The sequence below is a fragment of the Echinops telfairi genome, unplaced genomic scaffold, assembly GCF_000313985.2.
Source record: "Echinops telfairi isolate 266 unplaced genomic scaffold, ASM31398v2 ScPeMD7_23;HRSCAF=83, whole genome shotgun sequence".
In the NCBI taxonomy this organism is placed as follows: domain Eukaryota; kingdom Metazoa; phylum Chordata; class Mammalia; order Afrosoricida; family Tenrecidae; genus Echinops; species Echinops telfairi.
Window position 1 is genome coordinate 42,555,504 of NW_022103920.1, and position 18,030 is coordinate 42,573,533.

Sequence of the window (18,030 nt, forward strand, 5' to 3'; positions counted from 1 at the left end):
TACTTTCCTCTTGTCCCACTATCATGCTCAGCCTTCATTTGGGCTTCAGTAATTTCTCTCGGTTACATTACCCTTACCAGGCCTCTCACACTCTCCTTACCACCAAGTTTGGATCACTTGTTGCTCCCTTGTCCCTGGGTTGGTCAACACCACCTCCTTGCCCCCGCCTCCCCCTCATGTCCCCCCGGAACCATAGGTCCCGTTGTTTTCTCCTCCAGACTGTTCATCCGGCCTATCTTATCTAGATAGATCTGCAGAGATGATAATGTGCACCAAAAAACAAGGCATAGCAAGACAAAGCAACAAAAGAGAACACAACAATGACAACAAAAAAAGAAAACCAATGACCCATAAAAGAATAAATTAAGAAAAAAAATTTTTTTATTTAAAAAAGAAAGAAAAACCTGTAAATAGATCATGGTCTTATTTTTTTACCTCTAGGCATGTCCTCCAGTCAAGTCCGAGGAGGTACCACGCTCTGGCCCCAGAGTCTGTCCTTTGCACTCCCTCAGGAGCTCCCTGCTCTGCTCCCCCTGTTGCTCTGCCACACGCCTTTGTGTTTTGCCTCAGTGTCATGGAGTCAGTCGGGGCCAATCCTGACCCTGGGTCTCCAGTGTTGTCCCCCATAGGGCCACAGGTCAGCGAGGGACGTCATGTCTCATAGTGGGATCAGCCATATCGTCCACTCTGTGCATTGGCTGTTCGGAGTGGGGACATCGTCCTCCAGGCCTGGTGGGCCAGGATGTGCTCCACTCTCTCTTCCCCATTCGTTTGCTCCCATGTGCTCTGATCAGACTTGTCCCTCTTCCCTAGCTGCAGCTTCAGTGCAGTCCTCTAAAGTAAATTCTTCTGGGGGAAGGGCCGTTGTCCACGTAGCTGGTCTAGGGGAGATTTAATTTTTAAAAACCTCATTGTCATTAAGTTAATTTCAACTCATAGCAACCCTATAGGACAGGGTAGAACTGCCCCTGTGGGTTCCTGAGACTATAAATCTTTATAGGAGTAGCAAGCCCCATCTTTGTCCCAAAAGAGAGAAAGCTATATGTACTATGTTAAAAAGGGAAATAAATACTCCAGTGTTAGTCACTTCTGCTGCTGCTATCCTGATGATCACTTTTGAAAGAAAAGGACCAAACATTAGAAATGTGAATATTTAAGGGATGAAAAGAGGAAAGAAATAGCAAAGACTACCAAGGAAATAGGGGGAAGAAGAAAATCACGAAAAAGACATCTGTTAATTCAACAAGCCTTACGAAGGATAAAGCTGAACGAGTGCCCCACTGCATCCAAGGTTAGTCACATAGGTGGAAGAGTGAGACGCTAGATTCTGCAGTAAGTTTTAGTTTCAGTAAGGTAGTGAGACGGCAAGAGGTTACGGAGAGCGGAGCTGGTGAAGTACATATCTCAAGAGTAAAAACATTCTTAAAGGTGGGGGTCAAGAAAAAGAACAGTGGCCGAAGCAGGGTCATTAGGAAATAGGGTGAGGATTGTTGAGCTCGTTTGTAGATTGAAAGAGCAGGAGCTACGTGACCAAGAGTCTAGTCCTTGAAACAGAAAGGAGATCATGTCAGTAAAGGGACAGCTTTCGGTCAGCTAGTGGTTTCATTCATGAAATACAGCTAGAGCACCTGCTGTACGTCAGTCACTGTTCTCAGTGCTGAGGGTACTGTGCTCAACCACAGTGTCACTGCTCCCACCTAACTGATATTCCAGACGGGAAGCAAACAAGAACCTGGCCAGTAAGGGCTGGAAAAGACCTAGAACAGCTACTGTGATAGAGTCCAGGTGACTGCTGTAGCTTGACTGGACAGGAAAGGCCTAAGGAGTTGACATCTAAAATAAGACCTGACTGGTATGCAAAGAACAGGGAGAATCATATTCCAGAGTTGTATAGAGGCCATAAAACTGAAAGAAGCTAGGGACTGTAGGAAGGCAGGTGTGGCAGGAACAAAGGGAGGAGGGGCAAGGAGGTAAGGGCTCCTAGTTGGTAGAGTACCATTGGAGTGTTTTAAGCTCTGAAATTTTTCCAGTCCTTTGAAAGGAACCAAAAAGCAGCTGCAAAAAGCAGCTGAGATGGAGGAACCAGGGCTTATTTTAGGTACGGTGAGACCTGCAGGAAGAGTGGGGGAAGAATAAACCAGGCAGGCCAGGATAGCGCGGCCTGGTTCATGATCTGTGGTGGGTAACCAGGACAAAGAATGACAGGCCCTAAGGTGAGAGAGATGGAGGAGCTAGTTTGTAAGAGGATAGTACAAGGGCAAAGAGGTAAATCTCACACCCTGAGTAATGAATGTGCCCAAATCATGGAAAGCAAGGTAGGGAAAGCAAAGCCAGCAAACGGTGGCATGCTTAGTGACTGTGTGATAAATCTGGATGCTATTCACATGATTCCAACAGCCAGGGACACACCAGCACCCGAAATCAGACTTCTCCCTCGTATCCTGGATGACTCAACCCAGTCTCAGGTGACCGTGAATGGCACCAAAGGAAACACTGGGTAGAGAGTTCAATGCTGACATCATGTGCATTTCTAAAGTAGCTCTGGCCAAGCCGTCTGTGACAGGGCCTCCATACCTGCTGGAAGACTTGCATCGTCCAGCAGTTTGAAGATAGCAGTGATCGTCCAAGGTGTGACAACCAAGTTCACGAGCAAATCCATGAGAAATGTGGAAGTTGGACCACACATTAGAAGAAGTTACATTTAAACTCATTCCTGGATTGTGACAAAAACTTGAGCATGACTAAATTTTGGAGGAAAAAATAAGCCTTACGAAAACAGACGAGATGGTATTGTAGACATGGACAAATATAAAGATGAAAATCAAGATTACAAAGACAAACATAGAAGTGATCCATAAATTGCTATGTCTGTATTGCTTACAAAATACTAGACTCCCAGGACATTGTAGTAAAGGACTTAATGAAGAAGTTCACCTCAGATTCCTGCACGGTAGCTGTGTGAACTACTTAAACATTTCCCCATTTAAAACAGAAACTTCTAGCTTGGATGTGCTGTGCAGCGTTGGACTGACAAGGACATAGCAGAGTGTGGAATTCATCTCTGGCAAGATGATGAAAACTTATAAGCCACAAAGTAAGGATGAAAAATTCACTAGTTAGGCCAGTGGGCCTGACCCCATGGAAAGGAATCTTGCACTTCATTACTCACCAATGAGCAGGACACAACAGTAGAAGGACACAACGAGATTTTCAGCTTGCAAATAAGGTCTCTGCATCTATTTGTTGCTATTAAGAGCAAGTCAAGTGCATGTTTGGTCCTGAACTGTTTGCATAAGGTATCTGCTATTGCACAGTGTGTGACCCATAGTTGAAGTCAAATGCACAGTAATATTTGCTTACCTGTATCAAGACAGTTGTAATGTTGGATTATACCAACAAAGTGACATTAAAAAGGATATAAAATAAAAAAAGAAACCCTGGAGGATTGAGCTACACAGGTCACCACAACTCCAGTAGTGGTGGCTGAAATGAGCTGCTGGGAGGTGGCAGGACAAGAACAGACTTAACCAGACACCAAGGGAAGAGACTGTCGAGGACGGAGAGTCGACGTCACAGATGGCAGATAGTGACCTTGGATTTGGCACCTGGAAATTGGTAGTGAAGAGAGCTATTTCACAGCATCTGAAGTGGGGTTGGCAGACCTCTGAACGAGACGGGGTGAATTGAAAGTGAATAGGAGAGGGGCTCAGATAGTGAGTGAATCACTTCTGCAGGACGCCTGACCTGGGCGGGGAACAGAGAAAGGGAGCAATAACTGGACATGGGAGAATATTTAAAGCAGAAATAAACAGATACTGATGAAAATAATCAACTTTGAAATTGAGGTGATATATTTAAAAGATGCTAATTTTCAGAAGCCTAGAGAGGATGGAATTCAGAACCAAAAAAAAACATTTAAGTTGCTTTAGTAGAAGGACACTTTCTCAATCATGAGTGGAGGGAGAGTGAACAGATGTAACCTGTGACCCTGTATAAGACTAAATCTTACAGAAGCAGGCAACCTCATCTTTCTCCCAGTGGGTTTGGACCACCAGCCTTCGGTTAGCAGCCCAGTGCCTAACCCATAGTATCACCAGGGCACCTGGAATAGTTGCCTTAGGGCGAAAGTAACTGATCACAACGAAGTGTGATTGCTAGGCAGAATGAAGGGGCTCATATCAATATCAACTTTGCAATCCTGACATTTAAAGTGTAATTTGTCTCCCCCATTTCTTCCAACTTGATGGTTCCCAATCAGTGGCTGAAATTACTCCCCCAAACTCTATGTAAATGTATTCTTTAAGTTCTTTAAGGGATCTCAACTTCTAAATTCAATAGGATGTCACCCTAGCTACTTCCTATCCAGAGACATTTCAACATTTCCACTAAACCCACCTTGGGTCCTGCGTGTGTCTGTGTGCACTGGCCCATCCTACTGGAGCTTTCGTAAGCTCCTCTTGGTTGCGGAACTTCTGGCTATTAAGGACAGCCATAGAACATCCTCCAAACCAAGCTCACTGACATCAAGTCACTTCCAACCCATAGTGACCTTACTAGGTATTTAAAAAAGAAAAACTTGTATGCTCAAGTTAGTTTAGAAAATGGTGGGTCTTTGCTGATTTCCTCTTTGCTGGATTGATTGGCTTTCGTTATAGGACTTCTCAGAGCCCATGATAAGCTGATAATACTTGTAAATGCCTGATAGTCTTACAGTAGTCAACGTTTCTCAAACTGGTGTAATCACAGAACCCATTTCTACAAATCCTCTCAGAGGACTGCTACTGTGGAAGTATTGCTTTGTGAAACACTGTTTAGGATACAAAAACACAAGGAACGGGAAATACTGCTCTATGTCAAATCTGACTCCACTTTGTGTCTTTATTAGAACCAGGATCATTATGCAGTTCTCGGACTTGGCCACGTAAGATACAAAGCTACACAGAGACAGATCAAAGCAGCTCGTAAGTACTTTGTTATTTTGAAATAATCATATATCTGGCATGAAATGCTTTTTGAATATGATATATAAAATTATAGTCTATAACCATAACTATAGATATTGTAGCGTGAGTTGTATTGTCAAAGCAATGTATAACCACAATCTTTGCCTTCAAAACTAGAGGAAAAAATGCATATGAAGCTCATGTGTGAACTTTTTCCTTAGGGATAAGAAACCCGTGTGTGTGTGTGTGTGTGTGTGTGTGTGTGTGTGTGTACGTACACACACAATATTTCCTTAATGGGAGCCTTCAAAAGTAACATAAGTTTCCAGCTCTCTTCACCAGTGTGAGCAGCAGGACTCAGTGGAAGCTGTACTGTTGCTTAAGTTCAGTGTTCTTTTGTGGTTTAGCTTACACCCTCTCACCCCTATTCCAGAAAGGGTTGTCTGATGCTTCATTGTTGTTTTCCTTGACAGTGCTTAAAGTGGCCGTATTTCCTTGCATGTCTATTCAGCTTACCTACTAGCAAATGTTCATGAATGATGTTTTCAGTGTTTTGTCTGAAGAGAATGTTCTCTCTGCTGCTCTAGAGAATGGATAGGTTGGAGGTGACCAGACTAGCCATACAGGATAGAGTAGGGAGTCAAGAAAGGAAACTGTTCTATTTGGAGGAAGAAGAAGGCTGAGTGAGATTTTGTGTGGAGAAACACTAGACTAGACTAAGTATAATAAGTGAACTTAAATTTTTCTTTAGTATTTACATTTGGGAAAAAACATGAGAAGAGACATTTTCTAACAAGGAGAAGGAATTTAGCAGATTATTTTAGATCTGTGATTAGATTTCTTAAAAGACATGATTTTACCCAAAGCATTTGCTAATCCATATGAATAGTCAATAAAATATATATCGGGAACATTCATTTGTTGTGGGAAAGTATTTGCAAAATCATGTCATGAGACATACTGACACACAAGTACCATATGTGTTGATACGTACACATTTGTGAAAGAATCAGAAGTGTCTCCAAACTACAAAAATAGTGTCTTAAGGTGAAGAAATTCAGTTTCTCCTAAGTTGAAAAAAATTCAATAAATTCTAAAGAAACATGTATTTGCTTATGTTAAATTAATCCTTTTTTGCAGTGGGGCATAATAGATATTAAGTTGTGAATATTTTGTAGTCAAGAGCAGGCATCTTCAAACTACGGCCCGCAGGCCACATGCGGCTTGTCAAGGACATTTATCCAGCCCGCCGGGTGTTTTTGCCTTGTTTTTTTACTTCAAAATAAGATATGTGCAGAGTGCATAGGAATTTGTTCATAGTTGTTTTTTTTAAACTATAGTCCGGCCCTCCAACGGGTCTGAGGGACAGGGAACTGATCCCTTGTTTAAAAAGTTTGAGGACCCCTAGTCAAGAGGAAGGAGTCTTGGTGGTGCTGTGGGTTGAGCATTGAGTTGTAACCCAACCATTGGTGGTTTGCTCCTCTAGAGAGCAAACCTGGCAATCTGCCCCAGTAAAGATTGCAGCCTGAGAAATGCCACAAGGTCGTTCTGCTCTGTCCTGAGCCATTGGGATCGATTCAGTAGCGGGTCTTTGTTGTTGTTGCTGCTGCCAAAAGTGTTGGTTTTGTAGCCCAGAGTTTTGCAGTACCATTGCAGACATTGCCTACACAAAGGGACCCTTGAACTCAGCCCGTGCTACTTTTGTTGAATTGTCTATCAGTATCATTCTTTTATCCCTGTCTCAAGAAAGAAGACAAGTGCTCTTTCACTGCTCTGTGAAAGTCTAGTCCAATCTAAAAATACGAAGAAACGAACTTTTCATTAGGTTGCTGATGCTAACAAATTATAACCTAATAGTATGTGTGTCTTCACCACATTTGAGATCCTTCTAGTTCTTGCGTCCCGTTACAAACATACACAATTTAGTTTGATATATTTTGATTTGCTATAATGAAAAGTAGAAGATCAGTTAAGACCGAATAAAGTAATTTTTTTCCTTGCCTGCATTACCTGAAGAAAGTAAATTAGTAGAGAAGTTGGGTGATGGGTTAAGATAAAGAATTTGGATATGAAAAGTAGCATCTGATTGCTAATATAACTTCATTTTTGAAGTAAAAGCTGCCACACTTGCAAATTATATGTATGGATTTGGTCCTCTTTGCATGAAAGTAAAAGACTTTGATAAATTGAATTTAGTATATTATAATAAATTTGCTAAAGTATTTCTGATAGTTCAAAATGAGAAATTTCATATATTAAATCCTTTTTTTTAAAGTCCTTTTGCTAAAGCCCCCTCAAAAAATGTCAGTTACCTGTCTGTTTGGAGGCCACGCCCAACCCCAACCAAACTTCCTGCCATTGAGTCAACTCGGACTCATAATACCTCTGTAGGACAGAGTAGACCTCCTTAGGGATCCGAGACGGTGGGTCAGTGAGCACATGCTGCCGGAGCAGCAGGGGGTTGAGCCAGCAACCCTGCAGCCCAGCACCTCGCCCACTTCGCCAGCAGGGCTCCTTTATTTAGACTCAGAAGGGAAGAAAGTCTGGGGTGTCCATAAATAGGTAACCGCTGGCCCCAGGTTACCCTGGTTTCTTTTTCACACTGAGTGTACTGTGAGCTCTTACCCCAAGCATAGGCCCTTTCAGAATCCTGTAATATGCATAAGGGGTTAAAGGGAGAAAAATCAACATGGAAAAAAAAGAGTGCAGCATAAGAGGAAACTGCAACAGAAATTGAAGACATCTTCTCACGCAGACTTAATTTATCATAAGGCTCAAAAGAACACTTGTGAACTGCCTACTGCGTGTTGTCAGGAGAAACGAAGGCACTGCACTGGGGGTGGAGTAGGCATTGCAGAAAGCCGTCTGGGGAGAAATAAGTACAGATTGCCTGGAAACGAAAAACATGAGCACACTATTTAAAATTACAAAGGCTGACTTTAATTAAACTCAAACCCACTGCCATTGAGTTGGTACCGACTCATAATGATCGTCTATCAGGTTTCCTAGGAGCAGACCGACTCATCTTTCTCCCAAGATTTATAATGAAAAAACAAAACCCTACTGAATGTTCCCAGCGTTTAGAAGGAAAAAAAGAAGAGATGCTAGATTTCCCTAGACACGTCAGAATAAATCTCACAGAGACAAAAATTGCAAAGAAAAAAACCTTCCTGGTTCCTAAGGAGATTTATATTTTGGGATAAATTAGGTTTCGCTAATCAAGATATGCTTGAAGTTCCAAGAAGAACATTGTGAGTGAAGATGGGCTGAAGACAGAACGCATTTTTCTGGTAATTGACACTGTGAGTCACGGTGATGGTGCCCAGTAGTGGTGGACCCAGCATGCCTCCTAACTAGTGGGTACCATTTGATGCTTGTTCCTGGCCACACAACCTCTAAACCTAGTCATCTGGTGCTCACAGGAATTCTATGCCTCTTGAGTGTTGGGGTTCACTTGTATTTGTAAGAAAAATCTCTGACCTGAAACACCTCCCACCCTCACAAAAAATGTATTTGTCACAGTTTCTGGTCCTGTGGAGTATCTGTAGAAATGACTCGGCTTAGTGTGTGCATCAAAAGATTTGTGCAGGAATGTTCAGTAACAGAAGAGAAAAAAGCAGGCTGGGATCTATAGGAACAATGGAATACTGCTCAGCAGTGAAAAACTGGAAGAATTACCAGTGTACACAAGAATGTGAATGAGCCTTTTTTTTTTAAATCATTTTATTAGGGGCTCATAATACAACTCTTATCACAATCCATACTTACATCAATTGTGTAAAGCGCAATTGCACATTCATTGCCCTCATCATTCTTCAAACATTTCCTCGCCACCCAAGCCCCCGGCACCAGGCCCTCATTTTTGCCCTTCCTCCCCGCTCCGCTCTCCCTCGTGAGCCCTTGAAAATTTATAAATTATTATTTTGTCATATCTTGCCCTGTCCGACGTCTCCCTTCACCCACTTTTCTGTTGTCTGTCCCCCAGGGAGGAGGTCACATATAGTTCCTTGTAATCGCTTCCCTCTTTCCAACAGGTCCTGTAGGGATCACCCGCCCTAGATTCCCTGTATTTCCAGTTCCTATCTGTACCAGTGCACATCCTCTGGTCTAGCCAGACTTGCAAGGTAGAGTTCGTATCATGATAGTGAGGGTGGGGAGGAAGCATTTAGGAACTAGAGGAAAGTTGTATTTTTCATCGTTGCTACATCGCACCCTGACTTATTATGTGGAGTAGATGAAACCAGACACAGACAATGTGCTTGTATTTACACGGCATTCAAGAAGCTCCACATCCAGTCTTTGGCTACAGGAATCAGCGAGGTTGTTCAGGTGATAGAGGTGTGAGATACCCAGGTAAAGGTGCAAGGGAGTTGTGATGGATGATGGGAGTGCTGTATCTATGATCTGTAGCTGTATGACTTTATACAGTTGTCAGAGTCCCATTGGGCATAAAACCTAAAAGTTTTCATTACATCTCAGTTTAAGAAAATAGATACATTTAAACAAACTAAAAGAACCACTTGGAAAATTAAATATACATCTTTAGGCTTAGAAAGGACAAAATATATTAATAGATTTGCTATGTAGGAGGAGCCTTAGAGATGGCAGCCTGGGTTGACTGTACCTGAAGTAAATTTACTGCCTCAAACTATTACCTTTTTTTTTTTAAGGGAGAAAAAAAATTAACTTTGAAAAGAATAGCACTAAACAAGAGGGAGGGGAAAAAATGGAGATAAGATTTGTTTTATCAAAGGAAAAAGCAAATCATGAACTAAGCCAGCAGTTCTCAACCTGTGGGTCTCGACCTCTTTGGGGGTTGAACAACCATTTCACAGGGGTCGCCCAATTCATAACAGCAAAATTACAGTGATGAAGTAGCAAGAAAAATAATGTTATGGTTGGGGGGTCACCACCACATGAGGAACTGTATGAAAGGGTCACGGCATCAGGAAGGTTGAGAACCACTGAGTAAAGGAAGAAGATGAAAACCATAGATTTTTTTGAGAGCAATGTTTATATGCAAATGTTTGGAAATTGATCTTTCTGAAATTGTCAGAGAATTACCTCTTAAAAAACACTTTCTAGGGCCTATCTGATTAAAAGAATCACAAATCAGATTCAATGGAGTATTAAAAGAATAGTTCCCGCAAACAAATAGGTTTTCTCTTAATTTGTTTGGAGCTTCCCACTGCCATCGTTTGATTCTGACAGGTAGCAAGCCCATGGGACAGCGTAGAGCTGCTGTTTTCAAGGTTGCTAATCATGGGAACAAAGAGCCTCACCTTTCTTCCTTCCAGCAGCTAGTGGGTTCAAGTCAACTAAGCTTTTGGTTGACAGCCCAGTGCTTAACCCACTGTGCCACTTATGGCTTAGCTAGATAGTACTCTCTGATCTATGTGATTTGCTAAGTAGTGGTGGAAAGTGCACAGATAATTCCCATGCCTTGTCAACAACCAGCATGCCCCTACATTGATAAAAGTGTGTCAGACCCTAGTCAACTAAGTGGGCAGCACTAGTGATCTACCTGTCCAGTCCAAGAGGAAAGTAGTCTCTCGCTGTTGCTCGGGCCAGTGAATCCAGTAGTAAACAATCAAGAGGGAGAACTGTGGCACAGTGAGGATTCCCAGCACTTGGGGCCAGTTCTTAAAATGATCCTTTCACCCTGTCTGGAACTTCCACTTTTAATAAGCAAATGTTTTGTCACGGGAGACTTTTTTTTTCCTTTTTAATTAATACCAGTGTTAGAAATAGTCTCTGTTTAGCTCATTTTGAGTTTTAATTTTGATGCCTAAAATGACAAGTTACCTGAATCTGACTTCCATTGCAGATAAAGCGATGGTTTTGAAGCATCACCCAGACAAACGGAAAGCAGCCGGGGAACCCATCAAGGAGGGAGATAATGACTACTTCACTTGCATAACTAAAGGTAGGGGGGATTGTCCAGTAAGGAATTCCTTTCCTGAGTATGATGGGTTTTATTGAACTCTGCTGAAACACTTAAAGACTTTGCGTTACATCAGGTGATTTCTAGCAACCTCTCTAGACCCTCATTTCCCAAAGGCAGATCTGCAGCAGCAGCAAGCCCTGGCAGCTTGTTCGAAAGGCAGGATCGCAGGCTCCATCCCGGACCATCTGAGTCCGAGGCAGCATGAGGTTAACGAGCTCCTCTGGTGGTTCTCAGGAGGCTTTCATCGGAGAGTTGGTTTCTCTGAGCCTGAAACTGAGTGCTGAGAAACTGCTGCAGTCAGACGGTTCCCATTCCAGCTGCTTTGTGGGCCTACGCGGTTCCTCGGATGTTTTGCTCATTTAAATCAAGATGTTGTCTGTATCATGGTGCAGAATCCACGGCTACTTCCTGTTATTTACATAGCCATGTAGCTTTATTAAGTGAACTAATATAGGTAACCATCATTTCTAAATGGTTCGCTATACGATTTTATATTTGGATGCCAACTTTTTTTTCTAATTATATACACATTTCTTTAATTGGCCTACTTTTAAACAACACTCAGACGCCTAAGAGCCTTTGATTCTTTCTAACTTTGGGAATGTTAACAGTTAATTTCTTGGCTCCTCCTTTTTCCTCAGAGTGATCTGTTTTCTTGAAGGGTGAGTACTTTGATTTGTGCACCAGGGATACTTTCCTTAGTTGTTACATCAATGATCAGCATAGCTAGCAGTACTAGAGCTGCCATTGCCTAATGAAGCCTGCCCCCACCCTAAACGCACATTTTTAAATATGAAAAGTTTAACTTTTTTAAAGGGGGAAAATGTTTTCTCACAGTAAAAAAAAAAATGTACAGAGTCATGGTGATGTGACTTTGTCATTTTTTCCCCTCAGCTTATGAGATGTTGTCTGATCCAGTGAAAAGACGAGCATTTAACAGTGTAGATCCTACCTTTGATAATTCAGTTCCTTCCAAAAGTGAAGCAAAAGACAATTTCTTCGAAGTGTTTTCCCCCGTGTTTGAGAGGAATTCCAGGTGGGTTAAGGTACTGCCTTTTGGTCATTACCTCTGTTGGCTTCCTTCTTGTACTCTTCCAGGGTTCTGCTCTTTTCTTCTGGTCCTTTTTGTTTCTGTTTTTTTCCATGAGAAAATTTCCACAGTCTCTTCCTCCTCTTTTTAAAAATATTGAGCCCCTCTGGTGAGTTCAGTTCTCATTTATTTTCCCCTCTAAACAGAAGTTCTGCTTTTCTGTAGAGAATTTCTCTTAGAATTCATGGGGCATTTTCCTGGTTTGTTTGTTTTTTTCTTTTGGAGAGGAGAGCAGTAGCAGACTTTGTGTAGTGCAGGCGTCCTCAAACTACGGCCCGCGGGCCACATGCGACCCGCTGAGAAGATTTATCCGGCCCACCGGGTGCTTTTGCCCCATTTGTTTTTTTACTTCAAAATAAGATAAGTGCAGTGTGCTAGGAATTTGTTCATAGTTTTTTTTTAAACTATAGTCCAGCCCGCCAACGGGTCTGAGGGACAGTGAACTGGCCCCATTTTTAAAAAGTTTGAGGACTCCTGGTGTAGTGGGAGAATAGTGATACTTAAGCGACAGTAATTTCCCACCCTTGTGCTTCCTCTTGAATAATGAGCACCTGCAACCTGTATTTCGTTGATTAGCAGTGAAGAAAGATTTTTATTCATTGAGTGTCTGATTTTCATACGACAGCTTTGACGCAGAAATGGGTTTCTAGCTGAGAACCCGTACCATTTACTTCATGAAAATTTAATTTTTTAACAGTGCATATTAGCATACCATTTGTTCCCATCTGCCTAGGAAGAGTTTTGTTTGTTTGTTTGCTTGAATTGCACATCTTGGCAGTACATTGGGATCACGGTGCCTGGGCCCCACTCCCAGAGCCTCTGATTTGTTGATTTGGAGTGGATATAGGGTTCTTATTGTTGTTGTTGAAATGTACTTTCTTTTTGCTGAGACCACACACAGCAGAACACATGCCAATTCAGCAGTTTCCACACGTACAGTCCACTGACATTGATTAGCATCTTCAAGTTGCACAACCATTACTCCACTCCTTTTTTGAGTTCACCCTTCCCCATTAATATAAACTCACTGTCCCCCAACTTCCTATATGGTCTGTCAAGTGACTTTTTCAATTTTATCCCATATACCCACTGCCATCAAGTTTATTCTGACTCATGGTAACCCTATCTATATGGGGTTTCTGAGGCTGTAAATCTTTACAGACACAGATAGCCTCATCTTTCACCCACTGACCGGCTGGTGGACTTGAACTGCCAACCCCTGCGGTCAGCATATTGATCAACTTTGAAAGAACACAAAACTTAAGGCAGAAATTCTTTACTAGTAAGTGAAACCATTGTTTGGTTTTAAGTAGGCCTCGGGGGTGATTTTTTTTTTTAATTCATGATTCACAGGCCATATAATTCAATGGTTTGAATATATTAAGCATTGTGCAGTCATCACCACAATCAACTATAGAGCATTTTCTTCATTTTGCTACTCATATTATTAACTCCTTATTCCCCACCCACCTCCCAGCTGATCATTTTCATTAGAAGTGTGATGCAGACACAAATATTCCCTTCATCTTTTCTCCTCACATTTATTTTATAGCAGTATTGAAAGTGGTAAAAAGTGTATTATATACTTTTGTGGAATAATTTCATAAAGATGGAAATATGGGCCTCAGAATTGTTTTCAGGGGTGATAAATCAACTGCTGAGTGAAGTCAGATTGGGCAAGATGGCAGCAAGGATGACGGGCTAGACTTCCAGTTGGCCTTGGCCTCTTGCTGCCTGTTCCGAGGCCAGCAGTAGGTGGGCTGGGAAAGGGGGCAGCTCCTGCCTTGCTACTGCCACACTGCACTTTCTAAACCTGAGGCTGACCTGATGGCCCGGACTGCTCCGCATCTTTCCGGTCAAGCCTCTCCTTCAGCTCCCCAGTGTTCAGGGCCCACGGCTGGCCTCCCAGAGCCGCAGTCTAGTCTCCCAGATTCTGCGTGATTAGTGAAAGTGTTTGTTGCTTTGTGTGTGTGTGGACAAATTAGCCTGGCTCAAACTTTGATCTCTTTTAAAATTTTAGATGGTCAAATAAAAAAACTGTTCCCAAACTTGGTGACATAAACTCATCATTTGAGGCTGTAGATGCGTTTTACTCCTTCTGGTGAGTATACTCGGGTCTCCGATGCTTTAAGGACAAGTAGTTAATGAGCCCTTGATTCAGTACAGTTGTCGAGGAGTCATTTTCCACTCAGGGCCACCCGTGTGTGTGCTCCATGGGGTTTTCCAGGGCTCCTTTGTCAAAAGTAGATCAACAGGCCTTTTGTCCAGAGCACCTCTGGTGGACTAGAACCATGAACTTTTTGAGATTAGCACCCGGGCATGTTAGCTCTCTGCTCCACCCAGAGATTCCGTTTTAGTTTAAGTTCTAGTTTAGTTGCAGGGTGAATGCATATCCCACAACTTCCACTGAATAAAGTCATATTATTTAGAACTTATTAAAGGTTTTTACATAATGTTGCATATCCCTTGTGCAATATTTACCCTTTTATGGTTTTTTAGTCTTTTCTATTAAACAGATTTCTAGATAGTAAGTATACTATAATTTTATTACAAGTATTTGTGTAATCTTACTAATAATTTTCCTATTGAAAGTTCTTATGTATGGATCTACATATAACCTCCCTGGGGGACGGACAACAGGGAAGTGGGTGAAGGGAGACATCAGACAGTGTAAGATATGACAAAATAATAATTTATAAATTATCAAGGGTTCATGAGGAAGGGGGGGAGTGGGGAGGGGAAAAATGAGCTGATATCAAGGGCTTAAGTAGAAAGCAAATGTTTTGGGAATGAGGAGGGCAACAAATGTACAAATGTGCTTGACATACAATGGATCAATGTATGGATTGTGATAAGACTTGTATGAGCCCCCAATAAAATTTTTTTTAAGTACTTGTGTACATGAGGATGGAGACAGTGCCTATAGCAAATCCATTAATTTATAATAAAAGTAATGTGACTTTGTATTATATATGATGTGTTTTCATTAGGCGTCTAGAAAATAGGAAAATGTGCAATCGGCATAGAACCGAAGTGATGAAATGTAGTTACGTGAGTGTAGTTGCTTTTACCTACAGGGCAAAATAGCCTCCAGGTCAGAGTTGCCTTGACCCCTTAGTGGTGGCAGACAGCTCAGCTGCTGCACAAGGACCCGTGACAATGGGCTTCTCATAAATTAACGTCGACATTGTACAGGCCTAGTCTCCTCTGACACCCTGGGGGCCTGCAGGAGTCAGAATCAACTCAACGATAAGTGGAAATAGGTAGGAAACCTTTTTCTGCTGAGGGCCATTTGGATATTTGTAACATCATTCTCGTGCCATCTCGGTCAAATAAACATATATTCAATCCAGCCTTAATGTGCTGGCTGAACTGTGAGGAGTTTATTTTAAATTTTCATGGCACTTACAATTCATTTTTGAAATATTAAAAAATAATTAATCATATTGTCTGCCTGCGCTAGACCCCAAGAAGATGGAAGGGAAGAGGGTCTATTAAACCTATCTTGTTACTGATTCTTAAATTCATTGTGTCTGAACTAATTTTGAAAGGCAGGTATTCTTTCATTTGAGTTAGCTTGATTTTCTTTTTGTTTGTATTAGGTATAATTTTGATTCTTGGAGAGAATTTTCTTATTTGGACGAAGAAGAAAAAGAAAAGGCAGAATGGTATGTGTCCCAGTCATCAGTAAAGAAAAATGTTTAATCATTTCCTTGGTTCTTCGGTACTGTATGTGATGAACTGAACAGAGAAAAGCTGTATTTTTGTCTAGTCTTTTAAAATGGGCTTTTGATGTTTTAATTTTCTTTCTTATAAAGTTAAGGTAGATGGGGTCCTGTCAGCCGTTAGTTAGGATATGTGTAAGGGATTCTAATGAATATAATTGCAAAAAAAGAATATAGCTGCTGATAAAGCTCTTACAGCAAATTATTCTCGTTGCTTAACCAAGGTTTTACTTTAGTTTTCCCAGTGTGTGTGTAAGGAAAACCTCTTTACAGAAATGACAAAGCAATCCCTGAAAATAAGTACTAAGTAGATGGCAGTAAATTTGTTTTTTATGATATTAGAAATAGTTTTCTAACTAAGCAGTTGCATGTTTCCTGTTTTAAATTCTAGTCGTGATGAGAGGAGATGGATTGAAAAGCAGAATCGAGCCACAAGAGCACAGAGGAAAAAGGAAGAAACAAACAGAATAAGGACCCTGGTTGGTGAGTCTGCCTTTTTTTTTTTTTTTTTTTCCAAGCTCTTCAATTGAATTGAATATTCAAATAATTTGGGTTTTTCTGGCAGATAATGCATATAGCTGTGATCCAAGGATAAAAAAGTTCAAGGAAGAAGAAAAGGCCAAGAAAGAAGCAGAGAAGAAAGCAAAGGCAGAAGCAAAACGGAAGGAACAAGAAGCTAAAGAAAAGGTGAGTGTCCGTTGCCCACACTGGACTTGAAACATTCCCGAGCCTTTGTACAGCTGTGGCCTCAGACAGCATTAGGGGGCGCTTGACAAAATGGTGCTCAGGATTGAAGGCTCTACCAACAAATTTATATTGAGGAAAAACAATGTTTATAATTAGTAAATACACATTTTCTACTGAAAGTAAAACGACCCCACCTGCTTTCCCCAGTTCAGCCTTCAGTAAGTGAAAGCCTGTCACCTTTTTCTCATTAATTAAAAGGTTGAGTTTTTTTAGTACAATTAGTGAAAACTTCCAAGTGCCTGGTTTTCTTATATTCATTTTATTCCCTGTTTTAAAGCAAAGGCAAGCCGAATTAGAAGCTGCTCGGTTAGCAAAGGAGAAAGAAGAAGAGGAAGTTAGACAACAAGCATTGTTAGCAAAGAAGGAGAAGGATATTCAGAAAAAAGCCATTAAGAGGGAAAGACAAAAACTTCGAAATTCATGCAAGGTAGGTAAGATTGTGATTGAGCTAAATCAGGCAACAGTTATATGAAGATGATTAAACTTTTAAATATTTCCAAACTTATACTACACATGTGTAATGAAATAGTTGTATGTTTGACCTCAATATATATATAATCATTGGGAAATCTTAAAAATATAATATTCCATAGTTCAATCACATTAAGCATTATTATAAAATTGCTTCCACAGTTAGTTTCAAAACATTTTCTTTTTATTGGGGGATCTTAACAGCTCTTCTAACAATCGATACATCAGTTGTAACAAGCATATTTGTACATATGTTGCCACCATTATTTTCTAAACATTTTCTTTCTATTTGAGCCCTTGGTATCAGCTCCTCTTTTTCCCCTTCCTCCTTCCCTCATGACCCCTTGATAAATTATAAATTATTATTATTTTCATATCTCCCTTCCCCCACGGTTTCTGTTGTTTGTCCCCCTGGTGGTGGTGGGTGGGTGCGGTTATGTGTTGGTCCTTGCAAGCGATTTCTCCATCCTCCCCTCCACTCCCCCCCCTTCCCCCTAGGCTCCTGATATCCCTATTCCTTCCTGGATTCCATGTGTCCTGAGCCCTTATCTCTTATCTGTACCCGTGTACATGCTCCCAACTAGCACTCAGTGAAAGGCAGGACTGGGGTCATGATAGTGGAGGTGAGGAAGCCTCAAGGAACCAGAGGAATAGTGTGTGTTTCATCAGTGCTATATGTGCCCTGGTTGACTCATCCCTTCCTTGTGACCCTTCTGTGAGGGGATGTCCGACTGTCTACATCTGTTTTGGGTCTCTGCTCCAACCTCCCTCATTCTCAAAAATATGATTGCTTGTTTGTTTTGGGTCTTCTGGTACCTTTTCCCATCGACACCTCATGATCGCACAGGCTGGTGTGTGGGCTTGTTGCTTTCCCGCTAGATGGCCACTTGCTTAACTTTAAGCCTTTAAGACCCCAGACGCTATATCTTTTGATAGCCACGCACCATCCACTTTCTTCACCACATTTGCTTATGCACCCATTTTGTCTTCAGCAATCATACCGGGAGGGTGACCATCACAGAATGCCAGGTTGTTTAGTATAAAGTGTTCTTGCATTGAGGCAAGGGCTGAGCAGACGCCCAAAGTCCGTCCAGTACCTCAGTGTAT

At 41.5% G+C, this 18,030-nt stretch overlaps 1 protein-coding gene across 2 annotated transcripts in view; it reads left to right on the plus strand.

The window, feature by feature from the left end:
• The window catches only part of DNAJC2 (DnaJ heat shock protein family (Hsp40) member C2), a 34,030-nt gene that overhangs the window by 6,110 nt on the left and 9,890 nt on the right, over positions 1–18,030 (plus strand). For both annotated transcript variants that reach the window (XM_004702611.3, XM_045289038.1), the window contains exons 3-10: positions 4,886–4,961; positions 10,771–10,869; positions 11,785–11,926; positions 14,001–14,081; positions 15,583–15,648; positions 16,097–16,188; positions 16,271–16,392; positions 16,730–16,879. In XM_004702611.3, the coding sequence (XP_004702668.1) occupies positions 4,886–4,961; positions 10,771–10,869; positions 11,785–11,926; positions 14,001–14,081; positions 15,583–15,648; positions 16,097–16,188; positions 16,271–16,392; positions 16,730–16,879 (828 nt within the window). The remainder of the gene's footprint in view (positions 1–4,885; positions 4,962–10,770; positions 10,870–11,784; positions 11,927–14,000; positions 14,082–15,582; positions 15,649–16,096; positions 16,189–16,270; positions 16,393–16,729; positions 16,880–18,030) is intronic.